General features: G+C 39.5%; 1 protein-coding gene across 1 annotated transcript in view; it reads right to left on the reverse strand.

Moving 5' to 3' along the window:
• The window catches only part of DCBLD1 (discoidin, CUB and LCCL domain containing 1), a 47,488-nt gene that overhangs the window by 8,219 nt on the left and 13,507 nt on the right, over positions 1-25,762 (reverse strand). The window contains exons 2-12 of the mRNA XM_031610872.2: positions 23,605-23,817; positions 14,387-14,524; positions 13,804-13,855; positions 13,008-13,080; positions 11,316-11,449; positions 6,115-6,155; positions 4,634-4,849; positions 4,070-4,200; positions 2,295-2,442; positions 2,089-2,205; positions 530-620 (exon numbers count right to left, since the gene is read on the reverse strand). Coding sequence (XP_031466732.2) covers positions 530-620; positions 2,089-2,205; positions 2,295-2,442; positions 4,070-4,200; positions 4,634-4,849; positions 6,115-6,155; positions 11,316-11,449; positions 13,008-13,080; positions 13,804-13,855; positions 14,387-14,524; positions 23,605-23,817 — 1,354 coding nt within the window. The remainder of the gene's footprint in view (positions 1-529; positions 621-2,088; positions 2,206-2,294; positions 2,443-4,069; positions 4,201-4,633; positions 4,850-6,114; positions 6,156-11,315; positions 11,450-13,007; positions 13,081-13,803; positions 13,856-14,386; positions 14,525-23,604; positions 23,818-25,762) is intronic.

Here is a 25,762-nt window from a genome sequence, read left to right on the forward strand (position 1 = left end):
CAATGCTTCTTCCAATTCTGACTTGTGATATAGAGTGGCTTAGTTTTATCTGCTTAACAGTGTATGTGTGCCATTCCTTAGAGATCAGCTGTGACTTTGGCCCATGTCTTTAATTGCCTTACATGATGAGGAAGCAGAAAGAACAAGAGGAGGAAAATGAAATAAAATGCTTCAGATAGCTCAAATGAATTCCCTGAATTTTTGCTCAGCTTTGGTGTGCAAACTGTTCCATCTTCAACTGCATTACATTTTCACATTTGTGGGTATGTGTAGGCTGAACAGAGCAGCCGGTTGCATTGGACTGTAAATTGGGGTGTGTAGTTCTGAACCTGCTTCATCCTTGTTTTCCTCTAACTAGGGGATGATTAAAAAAAAACAATTTACAGCAGCATGAATTCTATTTGGAAGGAAGACTTAAAAAAAGATAATCTATTTCCAGTTTCCTGGTTTCTCTGGAAAGAGAGCACATATTTGATTGTGCCAGCTAGGATGCCACAAATATCTCCCATGACAAAAGACAGTATCTTACTTTCGTAGGGCTGCACAGATACAAATTCCAGAGAACAGGAACAGACACAGCACTATGAGGACTGGGACAATTATAGCTGTAAGCTTTAAGCCTGCATGGAAAAAATAAATGGATAAAAGTTAAAAAGGCAGATTACTCTGAAGATGGATATCTATTCCTACAGATAATCTTGCAGGAACACTCCTCGTGGGGGAGCATGTAAATGTAAAACTCTAGAACAGCAGAACTGCTCCTCAGCCATATGTAGCTGCCTGCCATGTACACGAGTGGAACGGTGTTGAGAAATACATTGAACTCTCAGTCTCTGGGCAGACACTTGGCACAATATCTGTAAGCATCCTTACACTGAGCAGTTTTCTTATTACATACTGGATAACTTTTTATAAAAAGCCACTTACAGCAATGCTGTTTTCAGTTACTTTTAAAGCTGCTAAATGAAGCTGCAATTTTCCATGCTGAGTATCTGGCTCCTGCTGATCTGGCTGAAACATTTCAGTCAAAATAATTCAAAGATTTCCAAGATTTGAGATAGGGAAAAATGTTTTGCCTGTGTTAAAAATGATTTAGAACAGGGATTTGGAAATTAGCCGTGAGGTGGCTTTTGTGTCAGGAGCATGCATTTCACTATTCCTGCAGACACTTTGAGAGTAAGGTAGTGCACATGTCCATGGGATATTTACAATTTAGCAGACAAAGTTTCAAAATATTTCATTTTCAGTGAAGATGGATACAATTTACCCATACCACTGCAGATGAACAGAGTTTGCTCTTGGCAAGAGCAATGCAGTTTCAGAATAATTTTTTTTTTTTTTTTTTTTTTTAGTAACGATCACTTCTTAGAAATTCTTTGTTCACAGAGACAGTGCTACAACTATCAGCTACCCAACAGGTAGCAGTGTTTGGTACGCTGGGTCCTTAATTCCTGCCTGGCTATGGATCCACCAGTCAGCCAGTATGTACTACAAATTTTATTTGTTCACTTTTTTAAGATCTAAGAATTTACCTCTACTTAAAGGATGAAGATTGCAAATTAAGGCACTGAGGGAGAAGTATGAGAATTAATGTTGCCTGAACCCCCATGAACGTAAGCATTATGAAAAAAACGTTTAATTACACAATCGTGCACTACAGTATATTGCTTAGTGCTGGGGATCTGCTCTGAGAGGACTTGTGGCTGCTTAGAGAGAAGGTAATGTTTTTGTAAGACCACTGCTCCACATATAACAAAAGTTAGAAAATAGAGGGTGAGGAAGACAAGAGCTCCTCCAAAAATGCTACTGATGCTTGGGGCGGTCCATTGAACCTACAAAGCATGGCAAATAATCAATATGTCAGGGAAGAGAAAGCCTGCTGTTACACGCATCAAGAAAAATTAAAGCTTTCAATTTCTTTCTGTGCCTCAAGACAAGAAGAAGCCAAGCTCCTCCCTCCTCTCTCTATAGTTAACCTTTAAAAATGTCTGAAGGGAAAACAAAAGTTTTGACTTGTGAGAAAGTTTACCCAGGCTGGGGTGAAGACATGACGTATCATAGAAAAAAATCAGTGATCATCTCTGTTACCTAAATTGGTTTCTTCTGATGGGATGGGCTCTGTAACGGTTCTGTCTTCTTTTCCAAGGGAGGTTTCTGTGCTCTGACTTGTTTTTTGCCACATCGAATGTGTAAATGAACTATTCACTGCAAAAAAGAGCAGGGAATGAGTTATTCTGTGGTAACACAGCACTCCTTTGGAGCACTGCGCCTTGGAAGCACTGTTTACCCCATACCTTGCATTATTCGACAACCAATCAGCTCAAGCTTCAATGCTATCCGTTGGTTCCAAGACTGAGGAATAATCCGCACATAACGGGCCACGATTGGGGGAATGAAATTATTACGTACAATGTCACCAGAGTCAGAGTTGCCTTGGAATACCTGCAACAAAATGTAAGCGTGTTATTTGCTGTGTTTCAAAAATCTGCTTCTCAAAAATGCTCCTGACTTCCAACTTCAAATATTTTTGTTATCCTAAAACTAATGTATCAGTCATCTGGGACATAGCCACAAGATTTTTGGAAATGGGAGCTCTGAAAAGAATCAGTCTTTTTAATTCTGGTAGACAATCACTTTTCACTGTTAGCTTAGAGATTATCCTTCTGTTTCCATTCTCTGTGATTTCTAGTTAATGTACACTGGTATAATGCAACATTTTTGATTTAATACTGCTGTGGGGCCCTCACTTGTGCATCAGGGAATACCTATTTATTTAAAGTGAAATATTTCCAACATTTCAGAAAATCGTCATCTTTCTGTACCAAGGCCAAAAAATGATCATTAACCCTGTAGCTGTATGTCCTTTGCTCTGTACTTCTTTCCTGGGATCAGTTCAGCCTGTGTACAGAACAAGTAATCCTTGCAATATTAGTTCTTGGAGATGCTTCAGCATGGCCTAGGAGAATGTATGAGCCCAATCAGATAAGAAAGTGAGCTCAGCATATCTGAGATAAGACACCAAGCTATACAGAATTCAGATAGGACAAGTTTTGTCATGTTTTTTTGGTTGAAATAGATTATATCTAATAATATTTTCATAGGATTATTTGTAAATAACAAATAACTGTGGAAAACTGCAAACCAGAAGATTCTAAGTGGCTAGCCTTCACAAAATTCACCTGTTACGAGACTGATTTTTTACTTCTTGGGCCAACATCCCCTAAAAAATCGTAAAGCAATTAACACTGTGCAGTGAAATTCCTTTCTGTACAAGCTGAGGAAATGGAATTCATAGCTAGAAGGAAATCTTTCCACAAGTCTAACAAGTTTTTAAAACCATAGTCAAGACTGAGCATCGGGTAGAGCGTTACCAAGCTCCCTCATAAAGGATTAGTGAAGATGATCTGACTAAGAACGCTGTGGGAGCAAAAAGGCTTCTGTATTTTTGTTTCAAAGGAAACAGGAATTTCTCCCAGAAAAATATTAGCACATGCACTTGTTCATCACACCCTTTGCCTGCAGGAGCAAGCTGCGCTGCTTTTATCAGATTGTTGTTGAATTCATCCAGAGTCTCTGACAGCTGTTGTGTGGACAGTTGTGGGATTTCTTTTGTTTGTTTAAGAGCATTTAGTTTAAGTGCAGATACATTGATTCCTAACAGACTTGAGCTGTTAGAAGAGTCAGGCCAGGGTTGGAAGTGGTGCAGTCCCTAGAACACTGTCCAAAGAGGAGCTCAGTCTGCAAACATAGACAATAGCACAGATATTTAGCTGAGCTAAATACGTCTCCAAATAGCCTCTTGTACAGCTTTAATCACCCTTCTTAATACAAACAGTATATGCACATGCACAAGCCTCTGTATGTATATCTCACAACTTCAGAAAGCCCTGGATATCTCCCTTGCTTCAACAAGCTTGCTATCTACGCCGCAGCTGTAAACTACGCTGGTGAAGACGACCCAAGTCTGGACAAGTCTGAAGCTCCTGAACTTTCTTGTGAAAGTCTGTCCTTCAGTGTCAAGGCAGTGCAAAGATATTTTTCTCTGTGCTTTGCTTCCACTTTCTCTTACCTTTTCTTCATTGCTTAGAATTCCTCTGTAAGTTCTCCATTTTGAGTTGTTATTTCTGTAGTTCAATATAAATGTCTTTACATAGAAATTAAAATTCTGCATAGTGGGTCCGGAACCAGTGGTTTTGATCCCTTTGAATGAAATACAGAATATATTTTCATGTTAGGTTTCTTTTTCAAGGCAAGATTTTCAAATGCAAACACACAGCACAACCAATTCAAAGACCTTTATGTTTGAAGCCTTAATTTATTTTTCAAACCACGTATGGAATTCAGTGGCCACTGAGTTTAAAGGTTGGGTCAAGAATAGAAATCAGCATTAAGCTGTGAATTTCAAAGATCTTCAATCAGAGCCTAAGTTAATGACTCCAGAAATGGTAACTGCTTTTTAATATTATGGTTCATATCCACAGTTGGAAAATATATGAAAACAAAATTTCTCAATACAGAATATTTACTTACATTCAATGAAACAAAGATTTAATTAGTGCATTATTAAATTTTCAACCATGTTTCATTTCTTTCTCCAGTGGAAAACCCAGTTGCTAATAATCAGAGTGACTACCTGTTATTCTCTTCTTCTCTCCCAAGTCTATCTCCAACCATTCACGACTACTGCTGTGGTTAGAAGCCCAAGCCAGTCCCAGGACTTGAAGCCAGGCCTTGTCAGGAGACCACTGGAATAGCTGTCCAAATTCGTTGGTCTCCTCCCAGTAGGAAGATGCAGTGATCTGGCTCTTGGAGAGGAATCCCTCTTCCAGACTGAGAGACCTATTGCAGCCTAGGAGACCCAACACAGACAGGCATAAGCAGTTATTTTGCATTTTAACAGTCTATTTTCATATTAGGCAGACAACATATGAAGACCATTCACAACAGCTAAGGCAGACATTGCCTAATGTGGTGCTAACCTGATGCTATCCATTAGTGTTTGTCAGTCAGTTTGTAGTGGATAATCCAGTATCAGAATGTTGCAGTCCCTCTCCTTTACCAGTTGGCTCCTACATACACACTTTCTGACTACTGAATCTGTTATTTTTTCTTTGTCATTTTGGTTTTTAATCTCTGCAGTCTTGTTTTGTTTATGTGAAGACTTCTTATATTTTATTTTTCTCTTTCTGAATCATAATATTTATGTTTAGAGTTTGGCATTAACTAATTTTGCTGTACAAAACATTTCTAAAATGAAGGCACTTTACTGAAAGGAACGCTTTACTGTAAATATTTCATGTTTTTCACCTGCAATTAGGGCTAGGAAAGTTCCTCATTAATGAAGTTCCTTGTTACTGCTGCCAAGAGGTGATATCATGAAGATAATAGTTTCAGGTAAGCATTATAAAATCCACCAAAGAACCCACAAAATATCTGCACATCAAGGTTCTTCAGAGAGAACAGGCCAGTGCAATATGGTTTCAATGAGTTAAAAATAATTTCCTGACAATTACAAAGGCCTATACATGTTCTGAAGTTTTCACTGGAATAGTAAATGATTTTATCTAAGATGACTGAAATATAATTCAAATGAATGAGCACGAACTTTTCCCCCTGCTTTTCTATGTTTTATGCAAATTAACAGCTCGACAGATTAAAGATATTTTGCATCTTTGAAAGTCATAAACAAAAGCTAGTTCTGTATAAGTTCAATGTAAATATATTTCCATCCCTCTGTATGTTTTAGTTCTTGTATAATGAAGATGGAACTAATAAGTGTCTGAAGAAAAACTGCTTTCATTTTCTGCCACCTAAAGTACATAAAAACGGAATTATCTGATTGCCATTTTTCATATGCTAGCACCCGAAATGTAATATCAGAATGCTATTCCTTTTTCTCATTTATGTGCAGATGACTTATTCCTATTCTGTTTTTTTTTTTTTTTCCAGCTCACTTCACCTCACTTCTATTTTTTATTCAACCTGCCAATTTTTTAAAAAATAACCATCCTAAAATACCATTTCTAGACACAGCCTAACATTCTTCCGATTACTTTCCAAAACTTTTGAGGAAATACTTAAATAAAAAGGTAAAAATAAGGCCATTATTCTTACCATTTGAAGTAAACATAAACCGCTTATCTGACAGCGAGCCACTGTAAGAGAAAAAGGTAATTCACTCTTTGAGGAAACAGCCATAGGAATGATAAGAAATAGGTGGCTTTGGCGCTACACAGAATAACTTTTTATCCAGCAAAGTATCTCTGGTCAGGCAACTGTTTGCAGTGCTCTTGACTATCTACCCCTTCAGAATGCTCTCATGCATCCCATGCTGTACAGAATCCAACACAGTTCTAGCTTTCAGTATTTGCTCTGCTCTAGGATGACTGCCCTCTCCCCACCCTGTTACTCTTTCTGTGCACTTTTGCTTCACTCTTCTGCACAGGATCTTAATCACTGCTGCAAAATCTTCCATCCCCTAATCCTCAGACCAGCAAAATCAAAGCACGCTGAAGAAGCCAGGAAAGCACTGCTTTAGCATGAGGAAGGGTTCTCTTCTCACATCAGATTAAATTAGAGGAACTTTACTGAAATCTGTGAATTTTTAATGGTGTAAGTCCACACTGGTGTAAGGCCACATTGGTGTAAGAAAATTGCCTTAGGACCAGTGAAAGAGTTATGCCTGACTATGACTAATGCATATTAGCTCGAGCCATTCCTTTTGCCTCAGTCAGGCAATGAAAACTGCCCATTGCTTTAATCTGGCTCAGATTAAACAGATTACATTCAGATTAACAGTTTGGTTCTGTTATAGCCACATTCAGCAGCTCTTCGTAGGAGTTCTTCTTTTTGTTCTGTTAACGGATCTGTGGTTTCCCTGTTCTTCCCTACACCGTAAGCTACTTCACTTCTGGAGAAAAGCCATTTCTCGGGCCACCCTCCACAACTGTGCAAAACACAGAACATCACCCAATGACTATAACATGGAAAACTGTGCTCTCAGCCTCGCCATGGAGCCACTTTTCCTTCTGATTCTCACTGCGATCCCAAAATGATTCCTTCAGTTGTCTTCACAATAAAAATAAAAGCTTGGGTTTCAACATGAAATTCAGATTTCCTGAAAATGTGGCCCTTTCTGTGCTGCTCTGTGTGGCCTCATGCATCAGGTGCCCCTCTGAAAGCTCTTGGCCAGTGTGACTGAGTGGAGTACTCCAGCACTGAGCCAGCTCCATTAGACTGCCTTTTGCTGCCAGCCAGGAACACTTCAGGTTGCCCAGGGAGGTGGTAGGTGTCCTGTCCACGGAGACATTTGAGGCCAGGCTGGCTAAGGCTCTGAGCAGCCTGATCTAGCTGTAGATGTCCCTGTTCATTGCGGGGGAGCTGGACTAGATGGCCTTTCAGGGTCCCTTCCAACTCAAACAATTCTATGATTTCCTCAGAGGTTACCTATACAGTTTAACAACCTACAGCCTGACAGCAGTGCACACAGCCATATGGTTTTTAAGTGCTGCAAATCAGGAAGTGGAAAGCGGTCTGGTGTCAAGGTCAATAAGAACACTGCTTCTTTTTGTCACTGAGGAAAAGCCAATGCCTGCAGGCAAAAGAGGCCCTATGGGGTGGGGGAGAGTACTGGGAGGGAGCAGATCTATTTGGGCACGTAGGCAGTGGAGTCACTAGAATGAGAAATTCAGTCCCTCCCTCCCACATCATTCCCCAGGCGATCCTCGTGGGCCATCAGATGTGTTCTGCTTACTTCCAGCCAGCTCAGAACCGCAGCCAAAACCATTTTTGTTTTCTTAGGGAATACAAAACAATCCAGTTCAAGAGAAGAAAAGAAGAACTGACTGCGATCAGTAAAACCTACTGAAAACAGCAGCATTTCTCAAATATGTATTTATGTGCTATCCCTATGTAATAAAAAAAGTCACTGAGCTCCCTTTCAAACTACAAGACTGCAATTTTAGCAACCAAAGGGAGGAAGTTAGCACTCCTAATACCTGTAAAGCTATAAAATTGGGCTGAAATATTTCTGCTATAATTCTGCAAGTCACAGAAGAAGACAAACTAATTCAGTAAGTGGCGATTCATCAGTTTCATAATGTGACAAGTGGCATTTGTCATACAGATTTCACTTTGTCCTTTGAGGGATGGCATCATCCCATGCTCTTTGTTTTCCTGCTTAGCCAGCAGCACCGCTGTCAGGACTGCATGGCAGACCTGTGCTGGTGCCTCTGAGAAAAAAGAAAAAAAAAAAAAAGAATGCTGCTTCACATTATAAGTTTGTGTAAACCTCAAATCCTTTATGCCAGCATCTGTCCCAAGGAAGCTTTTTATAAGCAGCACAGGTTAACCCAAATCTCATATTCATAGTTCACAGGCATGCGGGCTCATCCATTTTCACAGGCAAATGACTTCACATGTGCAGATGTTACAGTTACAGGCCTCCACAGGCAGCTCACATTACAAACTTAAGCCCCGTATATTTGTCCTTGGGTAGCAGAAATGCTCAATAAATCCTGCCACTTGATATTCATTATATCATTTGTGGGTTCAGGTCTGCACACGGGGCATGAGAGTTGGAAATCTCATAGATAACTGAGCATAACAAGCTCGTTGAAAAATGGAATCAGGGAGGCCAAGGTCAGGTCTTAAGGGCTGGCAAGTGAACGATTCATAGCTCTGCTGGTACTTTATAACACAGATATTTAACAGCTCGGTGCACACAAGCAGCAGCTTTGACGAGGTCAGTTTCAGCTCAAGTCACTAAATAATTTAAATCTTTAATACTGAAATCCGCTATAAATGAGATCTTTAAAAACTCAAGTAAGCTTTCATTTAAGGCAGGACAAAAAGCTGGTACAACAATGCTATCCTCGCACTTGTTTTTCCTTGCTGGTGCTTGCAAGGAAAAAACATTCAAGGGAATGTATTGCAGTGCGGAGGTGTCCCAAGGACAGGGAAGCTGGGCAGCTTTGGGAATACATATTATAAAAAACTTTTTTAAAGCATGATGCACTTTTTAATTTTTCATAGTAAATAGGCCATCTGCTTCCAGGAACACATTTCCATGTTTTGAGATAAAATGATCTCCCTGCACCCCCCAGTTTACCTCCCTTGGTACAATGAGGTCACAGCAGTGTTTCATCTGCTCCTGGGACTGTCCCAGCCACCAGGGGCAGCAGAAGCATTCCAAGAATCGCTGTTCTCACCCTCCAGCATTTCTACAAATCACGCATCTCACTTGTAGGCATCTGACATGCTAGGAGCCCATGTAGCTTTGTCTCTCTGTATGATCTGCAGAAAGCATTGGTTGATCCCTCAGGGCAAAACCATTCCTTTGGGAGAGCACTGTCCTTGAGGAATACCTCTGCCTACCCCAGTGTGCAGGAGGTGATGGCACTCCTCACTGGGATGCTCTCTGGGGTGCCTCACACTAACTGGGATGAATCCAAGCCGGGAGGCCTGTTTCAGCACAAGAGTACACATCTCTGCTCTTGTTTGAGTTAGTGGGACTTCTATCACTCGATGTAACAGCTGTTTTCCTCTCTGCAGGCACTTTCATTACTCACGTGAAGTGGATAACTCATTTTGAGCAGCAACAATAAAAGGATGCTTGGCAGTGAAGTTCATGGGTTAATTATGCAAACTGTGTTTTTCCCCAGCACGTCTACATTTGCTATCTTCTATGCTTCATTCGTTGCTCACTAACTCTTGTACTGTGAAAAAATGCAAGTGGGAATCCCAGCTGTCTTTCATTATACCATTTTATGTGCTACTGTCTGAGTTACTCCTGGGATTCTCAAGGATCACACACATACAAATGTATGTAAATGGTTCTACAACCTCTGTAATTAAGGCACAAAATATTTAATTTCCTACGATTTCATAAAGCTGGCATGTGTGATGGAAATAATTTGTATTGCTTGCTTTATGGAAAGGCTCACTGCTGAGCTGAGCCCTCAGTCCTGCTTTCCTTGATACAAGATCGTATCATTTTTCCATTTATTTTAGCTGTGAAGCAACATACTTAAAGAAAATAGAAAATATTTAGGCCTTAGAGGCCTTCTGCTAGTTGTCTACATGCTACTCACTTTGTATTCAGCTAATCACAGTACCAATATACAAAGACTTTCCACCTGCACCTAAGGTTAAGCAAAGCAATAGACAGAATGAATGCCCATGTCTTCTGTTGGGTTCACAATGTGAATGTGGCCAAGGTCAGTGGGAACAAGGCTTAAAAATTAAACATTTGATTACATAATTTACTTATCACATGCAGGAGTGAGATGCATATACAGATAGCTTAAAATTAGCTTTGATTTCAGTACCAGCATGTTTCATAGTGATTTCATAATTGGTCTGCCTTTTTTGCTTCACTGAGAGAAGGGAGAAGCCAAATGTTTACTGAACGGCTGATATGGTTCTGTAGAATTTCTTCTTGATCCTTTTTTTTTTTTTTTTTTTTTTAACAAACAAAACAATGATTGTTAAATTGTTGGGAGGATGTGGAGCAAACATAGGGGAAATAGGAAAAAAATGAAAAGTCATATTCCCTTGGCTCTTGTAGTCTATGGGGCTGAGGAGATTTTCCTTCCCATAAGAAAAAATGCTTATTGCAAAACCCAGATAACATTTAAAAATTCAAAATATGAACCAACGGAGATGACAGAGGCAGTTGCTGGAAGGGCTTACTGTACTGGATAGAGATTAGAGGATTTATTTCTACTTCAACAACAGTGCAATTATAAGTCAGAAGATAAGTGGTAAATATAACACCCTTGCTATAAATATTCTAAAAGAGAAAAATTCTGAACACGTCAAAAGCACAATGTTTAAGAAGGTATTCATTAAATCCCCCGTGGCTCAACGGCACTTTCTATTTATTTATTATTCCTAGGTGGTTCTTTTTTTCCACTTTAACATGAATTTAGCATGACTTATTAGTACATCTATTAAAGATGTTTGTTACAGAACATCATACCTTCACTTATCTGCTAAAAAACTAATTTGCAAATGTATTTTGGAAGGAAAGGAAAAAAAGAGAGAGAAGATACAGCCCTAAACTTTATAAAGCCACATAAACTTGAAACATTTTCCTACAATCTCTGCCAACACCATGTTAATAAAGCCATAGAGACAAACCCACAAGCCCCCCAAAACCAGCAGCTGACATCTCTTTCCCCAAAAAGCATTGGTGCGGTGTCTCCCCTCCATTTGATGACCTGGCCAGTACACTGGGGTCTGGGACTGCTCCCAGAACCAGTGGTGGGTAAGTTAAGTTCCTTCCCAACACCCTGTGCCCCAGAAATACTCACTCATGTGAGGAGATACCATTGGCGACAACGCCTTCATAGCGGCTGATGCCCTTCTGCTGGGTGACACTGATCTGACCGCCCAGTTCATCTGCAATAACACCTGCATGTATCGCCGACTTGCACAGCAGTGAGGTCTGAAAAGTAGAAGCCATCAAAACCCCAAATTGAGAGGGCAGATCTGACAAAGTGGCAGTGCTCTCACTTCCAAGCCACAGCTGTGGAAGTGTTAAGAGCTCATAAAGTCCTGCAAAGGAATGAGAGCAATAGGGACAGACTTAAAAAGAAAGAACATTCATCTTTGAAAAAAATACATGCTTCCAAAAGTCAAGTTTTTCTCAAATGAAGAATGTAATCATCTGGTTCTAGGAAAATGTGGTGAAGTTTTGACCTGATAAATATTTGGCCCACTTCAGGAAAACAAAGTCAAAGGCAAAGCAACCACTCTTCACTGCAAAGAGAAAACAATAATGGCTTTTGCGGACTGACCTGCAGCCAGACCTACCTGTTACTGCATAGTGCCTTAAGATTTGAGGCATGGCATGCATTGGGAAATGTGGCTGTGTGTCATTCACATGAAGCCAGCTTGGGCACCTCTAGCACCTGGCAAGAAGGGCTGTCTGCCTGCCCCTTCCAGGGAGGGCTGGTGTGCTGGGACACTGGGGTAGTAAGGCTCCACGGAATCCTGGAGGTCTTTCTCATCAGAAAAGCTGAATCTGTGTTAATGGCGGAGGGAGAATTTCCTTCAAAAACTCCTCCGCCTAGATAACATCTGCATGAGGTCATGTCATGTGCTGCTTTTCTTTCCCAGTCACCCTAGACAGCAGGAATAACTCCAGCTAATTAGAATGTAATGTGGCATTTCTTTGTTTTTTCAGCTCTGCCATTCTCCTGGATGGGATGGTGTGCTTGAGTAACTGGATGAACAGGTTATGCATGGACTGTCTGGAGACTCAGCAACTGCTTTGTTTGTGATATGGTGGGGTTTTACTTCAGTGGTAGGATTAATCTTAACTCCACTCAGAAAGATGTCGGGATTTCAGAGGCATACAGGACACTGAGGGGCACAGGACAGGCAGAGCAGTGCATGATAGGAACTGGGGATAAATGTAACCACTCAGGCAGCTTTGCTTTAAATAGTGAACAGTTAATAAAAACAGATCCAAAATGGTTTTAGTTATGGTGGTATGTGATTGGACAGTGTATAAAGTTAATTTCATCTCAGAGCATGTTCCTGCAATACTGAAGGCTGAATCTTAAAAAAAAACCTTCAAGTAATGGAAATGCATTTTATTCCTCTGAGAGATAACATCAGAAAAGAAATGCACATGGATTTTAAACAAGTATAAAGTAAATTCATAGGAGTACTTAGGACATCAAAGAACACTGCCTCAAGAAGGAAAAACCCCATACATCCTAAAGGCCAGAAACCTGGAGTTAGTATGTTAGCTTGGCAATCAGTGGACTTTATTCTCACACAATTGATTAGTCTGTTTGAAAAGTATTTCAGTATGTGCTCAATGTACACTGATAACATACTAATATACTGATAGTAGAATGTAACACAGCTGGGAAGAACTATTTACAAAAGAAGTGCAGCGAAAACTGAAACCAAATTGTGAAACCAAATGTAACAGAGCAATGGATTGTCTTTTCTGTTCTTATTAAGCTCCCCTCTTTATATTGGGTACTTACATCTCTGTATCCTTCTTCTATATTCCCAGAAATGTCACCTGCTATGTCTCTGCAGCCAGCAGGACAGTATCTGCTGTAGTAAAAGAATAAGGCTTATTTAAAACCTGAACTGTCATGATGACACACAGAAACAAACCCATGCAAAAGAAATGCTCTCAGACCCATAGATACTTCAGCAATATGTTCTGGTTGACTGTTCATTAGTGATTACAGAAGGTAAATAGAAGTGCCCTTGAGTGGACTGCACATAGCAGCACACAAAGAACTACAATAACAGTTCTTCAAGTGCATTTTGTTCAATCCTGTTGTTCTAGGAATGTTATTACTCAAGCTTTCAGCCCAGATAAGAAGTCTGCATGCACATCCAGGCAAGTAACCAGCAAAGTACAATTAATTACCATTTCAAATCCTATCAAGGAGCCCAGAAATTATAGCTTGTCCTCAGATGATCTTTTATCAGCTGAGGCATGATCTGCTCTCAGGAGATGCCATGGTATTCAAGGCTACTTTGAATTTCAAAGTGGAAATTCTTTTTACATATACCATATGCATGCATTCCCAAATGAGGATTGCTGAGAGCTTTGTAACAATATTCTCTTGTTTTCCTGGGCTGCAGATTTCCATTCTGCACTAGTGCTTCACACGAGGCCTGACATTACTGCAGTATTGTAGCTCAAAAACATTCACTTTTGCAGAAAACTAAGACTGTTCACGTCTTATGTGACATTTTACAGCAATTTGACCAGGTGACACCGAAAAGTAAGAAACAGTGAAGAAAGATATAAACCTTCTTTACCTGTATTCAGTCTTTGTGTAGTGGTTTGCTCGTTCCAGACATGTGATTAGATCTGTGGAATGTTTACAAATGTCAATCCAAGTTGCAAGACATAGAAACACAGAAAAATGTTTGGCTAAACATGAAATTGCATTTGGAGACTTCTCTGTATAATACTTAGAGATAAAATAACAGCTATGGTTTTCCCTCATCCTTTTCATCTCCCACTTCTACTCATGTTTTACATACCTTCAACAAAGATTCATAGGAACACTCCCCAGAATATTAAATGTAGATTTTGTCTCTTCACCTCTCCAATCGCTTCATCCTATCACTGTGTGGTAAAAGCCCTGAATACAGAGGCTTCTCATTTTCTGTTTCACTGGACCTGTTCTGCAAATTGTCTAGGTAAGATTTCAGCAGCTTTTTTATCTGCTTAATGTTACTGTTGCCTCTCGTACACATGCTGTCAAAAAGATGATATTTCATGCCAACAAGACACCTGAAAATATTTAGGACCAAACATATAGGTCAAAGTCTGTGGTAGAGAAGATAACGAAGTAGGGAGGACTATGCTGCTCGTTCTTTAGAAAAAGTGCTTTACCTGGATGATCACTGCTGGCATAAGATAACAGAAAGCCTCGTCCTGATATATGGGATCCACTCTCAAAGTGGATAGTTGCTTCATTGCTGTCCAGAATGATTTCTTTGGGGACAGGCATCATATTACCACAGTAGGGTCCTACAGACAGAACGAAGATTTCAGAGTTTAGATGAGATAGTTAGGCTGGAATATTCTCATGATAAATAAGGAATTTCATGACATGCTCATTCTCCTTCAGAACCAATCAACATGTTGACAAAAGGGCTTTAGCTTCAGTCCTTTATGGGTATGAGCTTCAAAGTTACCTTGACAAAGAATGGCAAGAATCCAATTGTCCCTTCACAGCATAAATTCTAGCATTAACATCTCTCATCACATAAGCCTCAAGAAAATGATTAATACTCTTCCACCTTTGAAGTAGAGCGTTCTTAAATACAGCACTAACTCAAGAGAGAAAATAATGGAATGAACGTTGAAAGGCAATCCAAGGAATCTACAGAGGATCTGCTATAGCTGCTTCAGCAGAGCAGCTATTCTGAAAAGCTTAGGAACACAAACAGCACACCTGGTCTTAAAGGATGTGTGTGCCATGTGTCAAGTTTATGAGCAGAAACTGTTTAGAAAATTTCTGCATTTACTGGCATTTTAAAAACATCACCAGACCATTGAAATATATAGTTTAGATTTCCTGAGCTTAAGACAAAGTAAAGAGGGACAGGAAGGGAGTAGGAAAAGGAGACACGAGTCTTGTGCCTACACTGAATTAAATAATGGTTTTATAGCTACCAACTGCAGTATCTTGGAGCACTCACAGGACAGGACACTCCTTTCTTGTACCAGCTCTCACAATTACATTTGCTTCTTCAGAAGACACTTCCTGAGGGGAGCTTTCTTTTGAAATTGCCACAGTCTTGCCTCCCATCACCGTACCAGGGTGCAAACATTTGTCTCTGGCTGCCCTCAAGCACAGAGGACACAGGAAATCAAAAGCACTTTGGATACATTTTGAATTTAAGGGGATGTTTACAGTATAAAGTGCTAATAAGAGGTTTTGTAAAATGGCAAACACTTTCCTACTTAGAAGCCATCAGACCCACCCATTCTGTTGAGAACTATAACAGCTTTTGTATACTAAAGCAAGGCCTTGGGATGGAAAATGATCCCTTTGACTTTTTTTCAGGACAGTCTCATTTTCTTGGTAGTGGATACTTTATGGTACCTTAGAACTGAGAGTACAAGAAATCGCAATCAAAGTACAGCACAAAATTGAATAGCCTTCTGAACAGGTGTCTAAAAGTCTCTTCATTTTGTTTGATACTGTCTTTCCCAAATACTTAATCAGCCTTATAGCAGCTAGGAGATCATCCTGTAGAGTAGCCCAGTCAGAGGCAATGACAGCCAGCTGTCAGCTGAAGGGGACAAATTAAGGGACAGATTCTGTCTTTTGGCTTATAAAATTATAACAAAGCCAGGCAGGCAGAGAAACAAGTGACAATTGTGACATTTCCCTCGAGTACGACTGTGTCAAAAATGAGTCACGATTTAGTTAGAGAAAACAATATCTATAAAAAGGGTTAAACAAATTGCTTAGGAAATGAACTTATCAAAAAGGGAGCATTTGACACTGTGTCATACCAGACAATTGCACAAGTGTTTTATTTGAGAAGGTCTTTTGTGTCAGAATGCAGTGGGAGAAGTGCTAACTTAGAACTTTATTTTTCTTCCAAAGTATAGGAAGAGAGAAAGAGAGAAAGGGAAGAAGACAGGAAGGCGTTGTGCTTCTTCAAAATGAAACACCTGAGAAAGCATTAGTCCTTTTCTTGTCTCAAGGACTGACTATACATTTTCTCACCAATGCTCTTTTCCTTTTTCCCTAACAGCGATTAGCAGTGACATATCTACTCTGTAGGTATAATTTTGATGGCTGACTCACTCAACCACACACCAGCTGGGTCAGGATTAGCTGTCTCCTCCAGTAGCAAGTCTACATGTGTTCCAGGTAATTATACAAACAAATCACATATCATAAGTAAAAATGATAAAATAAGAAGGTCTAGGCTCATAGAGTTGTATAATATGAAAGCCAATAATTCAGAAACAGATTAAGAAATCAGCATGCAATGCCTGAAGACAAGTTTATACTGTTAAGTAATAAATCTAATAAGGGTTACAAATCTATGGTTATCTCCTAGTTCTGTCAAGGGTGGTTCTGGTGTACCCAGAGACAAGTGTGTGGCTCTAAAATAAGAAGATCTAGGATCAACTTAGGTTATCATAAAGGATATAAAAGCAAGAAACAGTAACCACTGAAGAAATTAATACTTTCCAAAATTGTATGAATCACCTCACTTGTTCTCTCATTGCAAACAGATGAAGCTTTGAAAAGTATTTCAACACAGTACTTCCCAGTAATTCCGGTAACATCAGCAATACACAGCCAGGTCATCAAATATCCATAATATCTAGTAAAGTTTAATTGCATGTATGATATCAAATACAGAAATTTGCACTGAGAACTATGGTTTAGAAAAGGGTTTAAGCACCACCTCACATCCCTCTTCTGTTCTTGGAGATACTGTTGGTTTCATTATGTGAAAGAACTACAGGCATGCAGCCAGTTTTTTGAAAAAGTGTCCTCTCCAGTTCTTAATAGTGAGCAATGCAAGCACATCTAATTTACTGAATAACATAGCTTTCTGTTTAGCAGCTAATCTCTCCATTTTGCCCAGTTTTTGCAGTGACCTTTTGACCTCTGATTCTCATTTTCCCCCTCAATCAATTCATTTTACACCAACAGTCTTTCAAGAAATTCCCCATATGAAACTGGTAATTCTTACTAAATAAAATGGATTTGGGGTCAAGGCAGTTCTTTAGGGTCAGTTTGAACTGAATTCTCAGTTTGGAGAATTTTGTTTCTGTCTTCCAATTTCCTTCAGAAAAATAATGAGACTGTTTTTAACTACATGTACTCTTTCCTATGCACTTGCAGCACAGCCGCTCTCCATTTGTTTAAATATTATAGAGCCCGAGAAATCAAACTCTCCCAGACTTCTGAGATTTTGGTTCATGCTGTGCCTGAGTGAGATGCACTTTCTCTACACACAGTAGCACCCAGCATATTTGCTCTCCACTGACATACCTAGTGTCCCTTTAAATACACAGATTAGGAGATTTTATACACATTAATAGATTAAAACCCATCAGCACCTGTAGCAATTCTACTTAAACTGAAACTGTATTTCCTAAGCAGTATTTTCCACTTGCAATTGAGGTGACAAGATCACGGATCTTTATCATCTACTTCTAAGATTCACATACGCTCCCTCTTTTCTCTGAGTATTGCATATAGAGTCTGTTGACAGCCTGTCTACATGAATACTGAGCAACCTCGGTGGAGAAGAGGGATGAAGGAGAAAACTTTGATTTGTGCCCAGTTTGAAAGGGAGAAACTCATTTAAAGGTCTTGTTAACTTTTATTGCAGCATTTGGACTTGACTCTGGAGAAGCATTTAATTTTTATACTTGGGACTATGCCAAAAGTTTTTAAGATTCCTTTTGAAAACTGCCAAATCACTTTATCAGTTTTTCATCTTCTAAAGTTAGTTGTGAGGTGGGTCGCTTTGCATATTCAGCTTGAAAAACAAGTCATGAATGTTGATCTCTCTCCTCGCTTCCTCTTCCAGCGACTCTGCTGGATGTCTGCTAGGGTAAGGAGGAGGCAGGGTTGTTTGGTTTGTTTACTAAGAACAAAGGAAAGGTTTTGACTTAATAAACAGATGTGTTATATGTCATGAAATTGAGTAGGCGTTCCCCATACTTCAGTATTAGTATATCTACATATCAGGGCCTTTCTTTTTTTGGCATCTTGCTGAAGAGCTGACATAACTGTGGTTCCGTCTGTTCGCTCCAGATTCATTAATAGAGATGTATTTTTTAAATTCTGCAGGAGAGCTATTAGGGGCTTATGGATCTTGAATGTTCCTAATTTAATATTCTCTAAAATTAAATTAATAGTTAATGCTTTTCTTCTAGAACTCCTAATCTGTTGATATGGTTTAGGTGGCTCAAATGAAATACTCTTATTTTGAAATTATTGTCTCCAAGCAGTATTAATGTCCTGGGAAATACACGGTGAATGGTCTCATGTATATCCTTTGGCTGCCTCCTCTAGAGACCAAAGAAGTTATTTTATGCTTTGTTTGTTTTTAAAATGTTAGCAATAGTCTACCACTTTTGTCTTTTTGATAATAGCATTGTTTTGCAAATCTGATGATCTTTACAACGTTGTCTGTTTTTATGAAGTCTAGTTTACTTCTACTGTCAGCCAGACTCTGGAACATTTCCTGAGGTCATTTTGTAGAGTTGTGCTCCTTTATTCTTTCTACTTCCCTTAAGAAGTGCTCTGCCAGAGGGCTCACTTCTCTCATACCAAGCAGCAAGGCCTACATACTGTTTGTTTCTGCAGGTTTTGAAGTACCTCAATAGCTGGAGAAGGACAGGGGATATGATGAACATGGATTATGCCTGCATCATTTCAGAGCTAAAATCTCAGCCAGTTTGTAAAAGATTTGCACAAACAGCTCACAAAAACTACAAGGATTGCTTGTGTGAAGATGTGCATTTTTGAAATTTGTCTCCATCCCACATTCATACATATGCTTCACTTTTATACACAATGACTGAGCATAGCTGATAACTCTTCTCCTGCTACCAAGAAAAAGAGAAGAGAAGACTCTACTGTGCGGGGCAGAATAAAGTGGTGTTTAATGCTCAGAAGATATGAGTTGACAGGGAAGTCACATCTATTACTCAGGGTGAGACAGTCTGATTATTCAGCATTTAACTCTGCACAACACAGTCTGACTTCAGAATAAGTCTAAGAGTTACTTGTTTTAGGAAGCAGTCAGGTAAAAGTAGTAATTAATTACAGTTTATAAACAGAGAGCCCGGGCCACCTGTCCTCCAGGCTGTAGGTCTGCCTGCCTGACCTCACCTAACACTGTGCCTGTGGTATTAGCTAAACCCAAGGACAGAAGCCCAGCTACAGTTTAAGAATCTTTAGCAAAGAGATGTACCTGTTTAACAAAATAACTCAAAAAAAGCACAATATAGTTTATGAATCTCAAATGAATACGAGGTCATTTGATAAAAGAAAAGCAAAGTCAGTCGTTTTACAGCTAAATCTTTTGAAAGCTGCTGTAACCATTCAGGCGAAACCCAACTGTTAACAGAGTTTTGACTGTTAAGAAATCGCTCGGCTTCATCTTCAATGAGAACTTGTCCGGGCATTTCGCTGGATTTCCTGAAATACCAGAAACAATACTGCAATAACAAGTTTCCTTTGAGGAGTGAAAAAGAAGCCTGGGCGCACCCTCTGTTCAAGAAAGATGCATATTACAATCTGTAGTAAGAAGGGTGGTTCGATGAATCCCCTCTCACCGTGATGACAGGTGTGAGGCACTTGAAGGCATTTGGTTCTCCTGCACACACACACAATGCACGCTCACTCCCAGCAGCCACCAGGCACTCACACGTCAGTGAGTGCTCAGTTTTCCTAACAAACATCAGTGAATGGCTGCAGGGAGAAAAGAGCATTTCCAATAACCTCTTTTGCTATTTCACACTAGTTACTGAGTGCAAATTATGCAAGAAGTTAAATGCGTTAACTCTCCAAATTATTACTAGTCACTCAGCAGATCTGACATCCACCCCAGAGGAACACATCAACCTCCTACTGACTGCAAGTGAATGGAAGTAGGCACTTATCTGTTCTTTATTCTCTCTCCAGTCAAAGACTTATGATCGTCTCACAAAAATTAAGGGAAAAAACACTAAGCCATTAGTTGAGAAAAGAGTGAAAAAGGCAAGCAAAAAGGGTCAAAAGAGATACAGAAATTCGATAGTCATGAAAAGAAGCTGAGCAAAAGCCATTTCTGTCAAACCTTAAAAACATTTTTGTTAATATGTTCATAAGTGGTGTAGCAATGGCTGTTGTGTTCCTAAGAACTACAGGGACCACATGGTTAATCTTGTTTTCACATATCCCTTTAACTAATTAAAAAATCAGAAGCTGTTTTCAGAGCTCGGTATTTTTAATATGCTCAGCTAATGCAATTAACTCTAGAAGAAAAGCATTTCAGAGAAGGCTGCACCCTGTCCACACTATGAAACGTGCTTAATGTTATTTTCTATTCTAGATCCCTTCTGTGTGGAAAATAAAAGAAGCAAACAGAAAGAATCCACCCTGTTTTTGCTCAGTGCAAAGCTGTGCCTTTGAAAAGGGACACTTTATTTCTCCCAGAGACACCATGTGCAGAGTTGTGTTAACATTTAAAGATTTACCAGACACAGGTGACTCAGTTTCAGTAAAACTGGTGTTACTCTACCTCTACTGACTGATGGTGAATGTTTTCACATCTAAGTCTGGATGGAAAGCCAGAAGTTGGAAGAAAAGGCTTACTACAGTGTCATTCCTCCTGTTAACCTCGAAGAATAATAACCCTGAGACAGAATGTTCAGCCTCTTTATGGCTCCAGTTTTAGAGCATCATTAAGATTATTTAATGACCATCTTTTGATGGCAATATTGTGGAAGTGTAAATGCAATGGCTGCCTTCATAGGTTCATCAAAGCTGAGAAGTATCAAAAGTGAGAACTGTACTGTAAAGTTTGTGTTCCATATGAGTGGGGAGGATTAGTAGATCAGCATACTCAGTGCTACATGTCATTCTAGGAAGGAATTAAATCCAGAGTATTCCTGGGTAGGCGTGCAAGATGGGATGAATGCCCTGAACTTAAACACATCTCACATATCAGTGTTCTTTTGCCTAATCCATAGTCATGGGCTTGCTAAAGCAAAGAAATCACCTGGCTAACATAAATCCACTTGTTTGTAACAGTTTCCCTTTGGTGCATGGGACGCAAATACCCCAGACATGAACTGAGTTACTCCTTGTGTATTCCATGAATTCCGGCAGGAGGTTATTATAATGAATGAATCACAGTTATATATAAAGACCTGTGGGACAAACTGAAAGGACAGAATACTTTGTCATCAGAAGACTTGCTTACACTAATGTATTTACATGCACATGGTGTGGTGTTTTGTCTCTGATCAATTTTCTAGGCTTCAGATGCACTCCTCAATAAAATGTTGCATGCATACTGATATTGACTGTCTCGTATTCTGTGGAATTGAAGAGATCAGAGTAGTATTTAAAACATATTTCCCTTTGGACCTTATTTCCTGATAATTGCAAAGAGCAGAGGCTGTCTGGCTAATATGAAGTATGAATAATGTTCACACTGCTGGGTTTCACACTCTGCTTTTTAGATTTTCCTTTTTAAGCCCTGATCAGGTACAGACATCCCCAAACAGTCAAACATTAATTTTTAACTTCTAGAAGTTCCAATGCCTTCAAGGTATTTTCAGATCTCCATCATCTTATTAAAAAATTCAATGGCAAAGGTCAATATCTTCCTGAATGAAGATACCAACCTGCTTCATGGAAGAGAGGAGAGCTTTAGAAAGGAAACCTTGGCTGAGAAGCAGCCATCTGAAAGGACTCCTCACAGGACCCAAATGTGTCTTAGCAGTGCCCAGAGGGCTCCTGTTGCTTACAAAAACACTTAGTGAACTCTCGAGCTATAGCAAAACTGTTGAAACAACACACTTAGAAAAGTCTTAATCTCATCTGTGAATTCCAGTCTTTTAAAACACAATGTGAATTTTTGCATATAGTGCTATTTCCTCACTGCATGGATCTACCTGAACGTAAAGAAAAGACTCCGTATATAGGAAAGTCTACAGCAAGCTGTAGGTCACAAAAAACATTACAAATAGCATGTCTGCTTAAGCTGTAAAACCTGTTTAATCAGATAGAAGCAAAATCTGCTAATTGTGCAGTTTGTTACAAAGGATGGAAATTATAGTCCACATGCATCAGATATTACTAATCAGGTATGAAAATGGGTGTGGGAACACTTTAAAAAATTCATTACATGGGCTTGATTGCATAATACACCAGCATTCTGTATTTGTAGGCTGAATAGCTGCAAGACTGAACTATGTGAAGACGCCTTGGGGCTGTTGTGTAAGGAGCCAAAATGTGAATTAGAATTCAAACTTCATTTTTTACTTCAAAAAACAATACACTGATTTATTCTTGTTTCTTAGATAAGCCTTTGATTTGAAATGTTAAAGTAATATCAGTAAAAATCATTCAAAGTTATGATAATGCTATTAAACCCGTATCACTACTGCCAAGTACAGACAGTGTGCTTCAAGTGAACAGAATTCCTTTCTTACAGGTATATGAATGTAAACATAAATAAATAAATCCAAGTGTACAAACAGAAACATTCCTTATACCTCAGATAAAGCTATATGCAAGGCTTAGATATGAACACGTCAGTGTTCACTCTTGTTGAAGGCTGCTTCAAAATGTAATACATCCCTTGTGATGAGCAATAATTACCTTTACCTTCATTTGTGAGAGAGGCTTTAATACTTCACCTGATCTTATCTTACCAGATGAATTATAGGCCTACAATGTTCATGAATTAAAGGCAATCATTCCTCTTTACTATTATGAGACCTGAGCTTGGGTGAACCACATACTGCACTGAGACAAGCAATGAGCTGGGTCACCTTGACAGCTTGTTGTGGCTTGCCTCTTCGTTTTCTTTTTCCTCTGAATCTGCTTTGCCTGTAATGTCCAGTATAGTACATTCAACCTCAGCTGCCTGAAGGGCTATAGCCTGCACCCAGCTGGCAAAATCTTATGGACTTGCAATTCACGACTTTCTTCCATCATTATGGCACTCCTCACAGCTCCACATCTTTGCCTGGATTTCAATCTGATGTCAGAAAAAGGGCTCACTGACTTGAACATCAGTTTGACTCTTTTACAGAACAGATCAAAAGCTCCAGCAGCAGCTGGCTGGGAAAACTGATTTGAGGAGAGCCTCAGGACCTCTTGACTTTGTTGTTCTCTTGTTTTAAGTGCACAGTTATAGCATGTTTATACACTTATCCTTTTCTGTAAATTGCTTATTCAAGTGCAGCCTGGCTGCACACATTTAATATCTGAAGTATTAAAGACTGTATGTTAGGAAAGGCTATCGGTGACAAACAGGTAGCAATTGCAGAGGTTATCTCATCTGAAACCTTGACTAATTATGAAATAGATACAGGAGAGATGACTCGCTTTGACTTACCATGCATTGTTGAAGAACTCAGGATGGTAAGGTAGCTGGATTCACACTTCTGTGACTCAATATCCAGGTCTCCAATTTTTAAGATCAGGCGTTTTCCCTGAGGTACTTGGATTTTCTTTTCACAAAGTGTGTAGTTTGGATATGTCCCAGGATAGTTCTTGGAAGCCAGGGTCCCACTGTCCTGATACATCACCACATGCCCACATCCATCTCCTGCAGTAGAAGGAGAACCAAGGAAGAAAAACAAAACATATTCCTCAATAAAAAAAAAAAAAAAAGAAGATGCTGACCACAAAACCATCTCAAATGCATTCCACCTTCTTAAAAAGTATTTTGTAATTCTCCACCTCAGTTTTACAGTTGTTGGAAAACAGGTAATTAAAATAAATGGAGTCATGTTTATCTTGCAAATCAGTAGCAAAAAGGGTTGGAAACACGAATTAGAGTATTTGACAGTTCTGTATAAACAGAGACTCTGGTTTTGATTTACAGCCAAACCCTACTGAAACCTTAAGGATGCAATTTCACATGTAATAGGTAGGATCCTTCCTCAAACAGTTTTCTCCCAATTATCATTCCACACTATTTCCGTGTAAGGAGCCATCAGGCAGAGAGCAACTGAATCATGCATGAAAGCACAGACATGACCTAACCGCGTACTGTCACAGACCTGACTCACCTTACTTTCCTGTTGGTTTTCTCGCTCTGCTTGTACAATGCAAAAAGCACTGGGGACAAGGTAAACATAAATGGTGGGATGGGTGTCCTCAGCAAAATGCACAGGCTACTTCACGGCAGAGTTCCCAGAGCAACCAGCGCTGCTTTTCACTGGTAGCAGGGAGAGGTGTTCGCCCAGCCCACCCCAGCATGGGCAGGGAATTGGTACTGCGGCAAAGTGGATTTTCATGGCAAGGGGTGAGCTCAGGTTTGGAGCAGCTGCAGAAGCATAGGACAACAGGAAAAGGTCCATGAAAATACAGGGGGGACGTGGGGACTGACATGGAAAACAGGATGCGTCTACAGAGAGGAAGGAAGCAGGTGACAGATAGGAGACCTTGGCTACTAGAGGAAGAAATTCTTAGTGAACTATTTAAAAGTGTACCAGTAATGTATAATTTATGTGTTAAAGCCTAACTTATTTCATTATGCTGAAGCTTGAAAAAATGGAAACTATAACATTAGTGAAACTGGTGCCACATCTGTGTATGCGTAGCAGCCCTCAGCGTTAGGTCAACAGGAACACAGCAACTCTTTCTGTAGGGATCTTGAACACTGTTGCCCTTTACCACTACAAAACCAAAACTAATTCTAGAGCTGTTAATGGAACAGAATCTGGAAAAGCTGGGAATTCATTTTTACTTAGAATTTCACTTTTGGAGATGTTTTGGTTAAGTCGTTTTGATCTGGCTGTTTTAATTACTACCTGAGTTTTCTTTCACAAACACTCAAAAGAACAAGCTTCAGATTTGATAAAAGTGTTGAAATGTGAAAAGCTAGAAAAGACTTACTGATAAAAATGTGTAGCATTCTGGGAGCTGGGGTGAAGGTGGCACGCTGTGCAAAGGTAAGATCCAACGTATCAAATGTTGCCTTGCAACTATATAATTACACTGCCATTTCATGAATCTCACTCAACTGCTTATTCACAGTCAACAACATTTATTTTGATGCATTATCATTACTTCTGGCTTTGTTGCCTGTTATTTAATTCTGTCACAAGTTCATGCTCGGAATAGAGGTGAATGAGAGACATTACTCCAAAATCACATCACCAAGAAACACACTAAAAATGGTTTCTCAGACCTCTTTGTTGATACATTTTAAAAAATACCTGTCATCAGAAGTTGTTTTCCTAGCCCCTTTGATTTTAAGATGCATAGGAAAATGCTAAAAACAAAAGGCAAATCAGTCCCTTGAGAAAAATCATCCTTTTAATGGAAACTTTCCTCAGTGGAAGTAAAGTATAAGGAGAGAGACAGTACATATGCTGTCAGCTTTCTTGACCCAGGGAGATGCAAACAGTGTGAAATCTGATTGCTTCCAGCAGGATATGGGACAATCCCGAGGTCTGTGTAGTAAGAAAGAGCTACCTATGGTCCTTATTTAATCCTTATGCTTCTACCAGAAAACATTTATTTTAGTTGAGCTGCTGAAAACC

Source organism: Phasianus colchicus, chromosome 2, assembly GCF_987193195.1.
Source record: "Phasianus colchicus chromosome 2, bPhaCol1.hap1.1, whole genome shotgun sequence".
NCBI lineage: Eukaryota > Metazoa > Chordata > Aves > Galliformes > Phasianidae > Phasianus > Phasianus colchicus.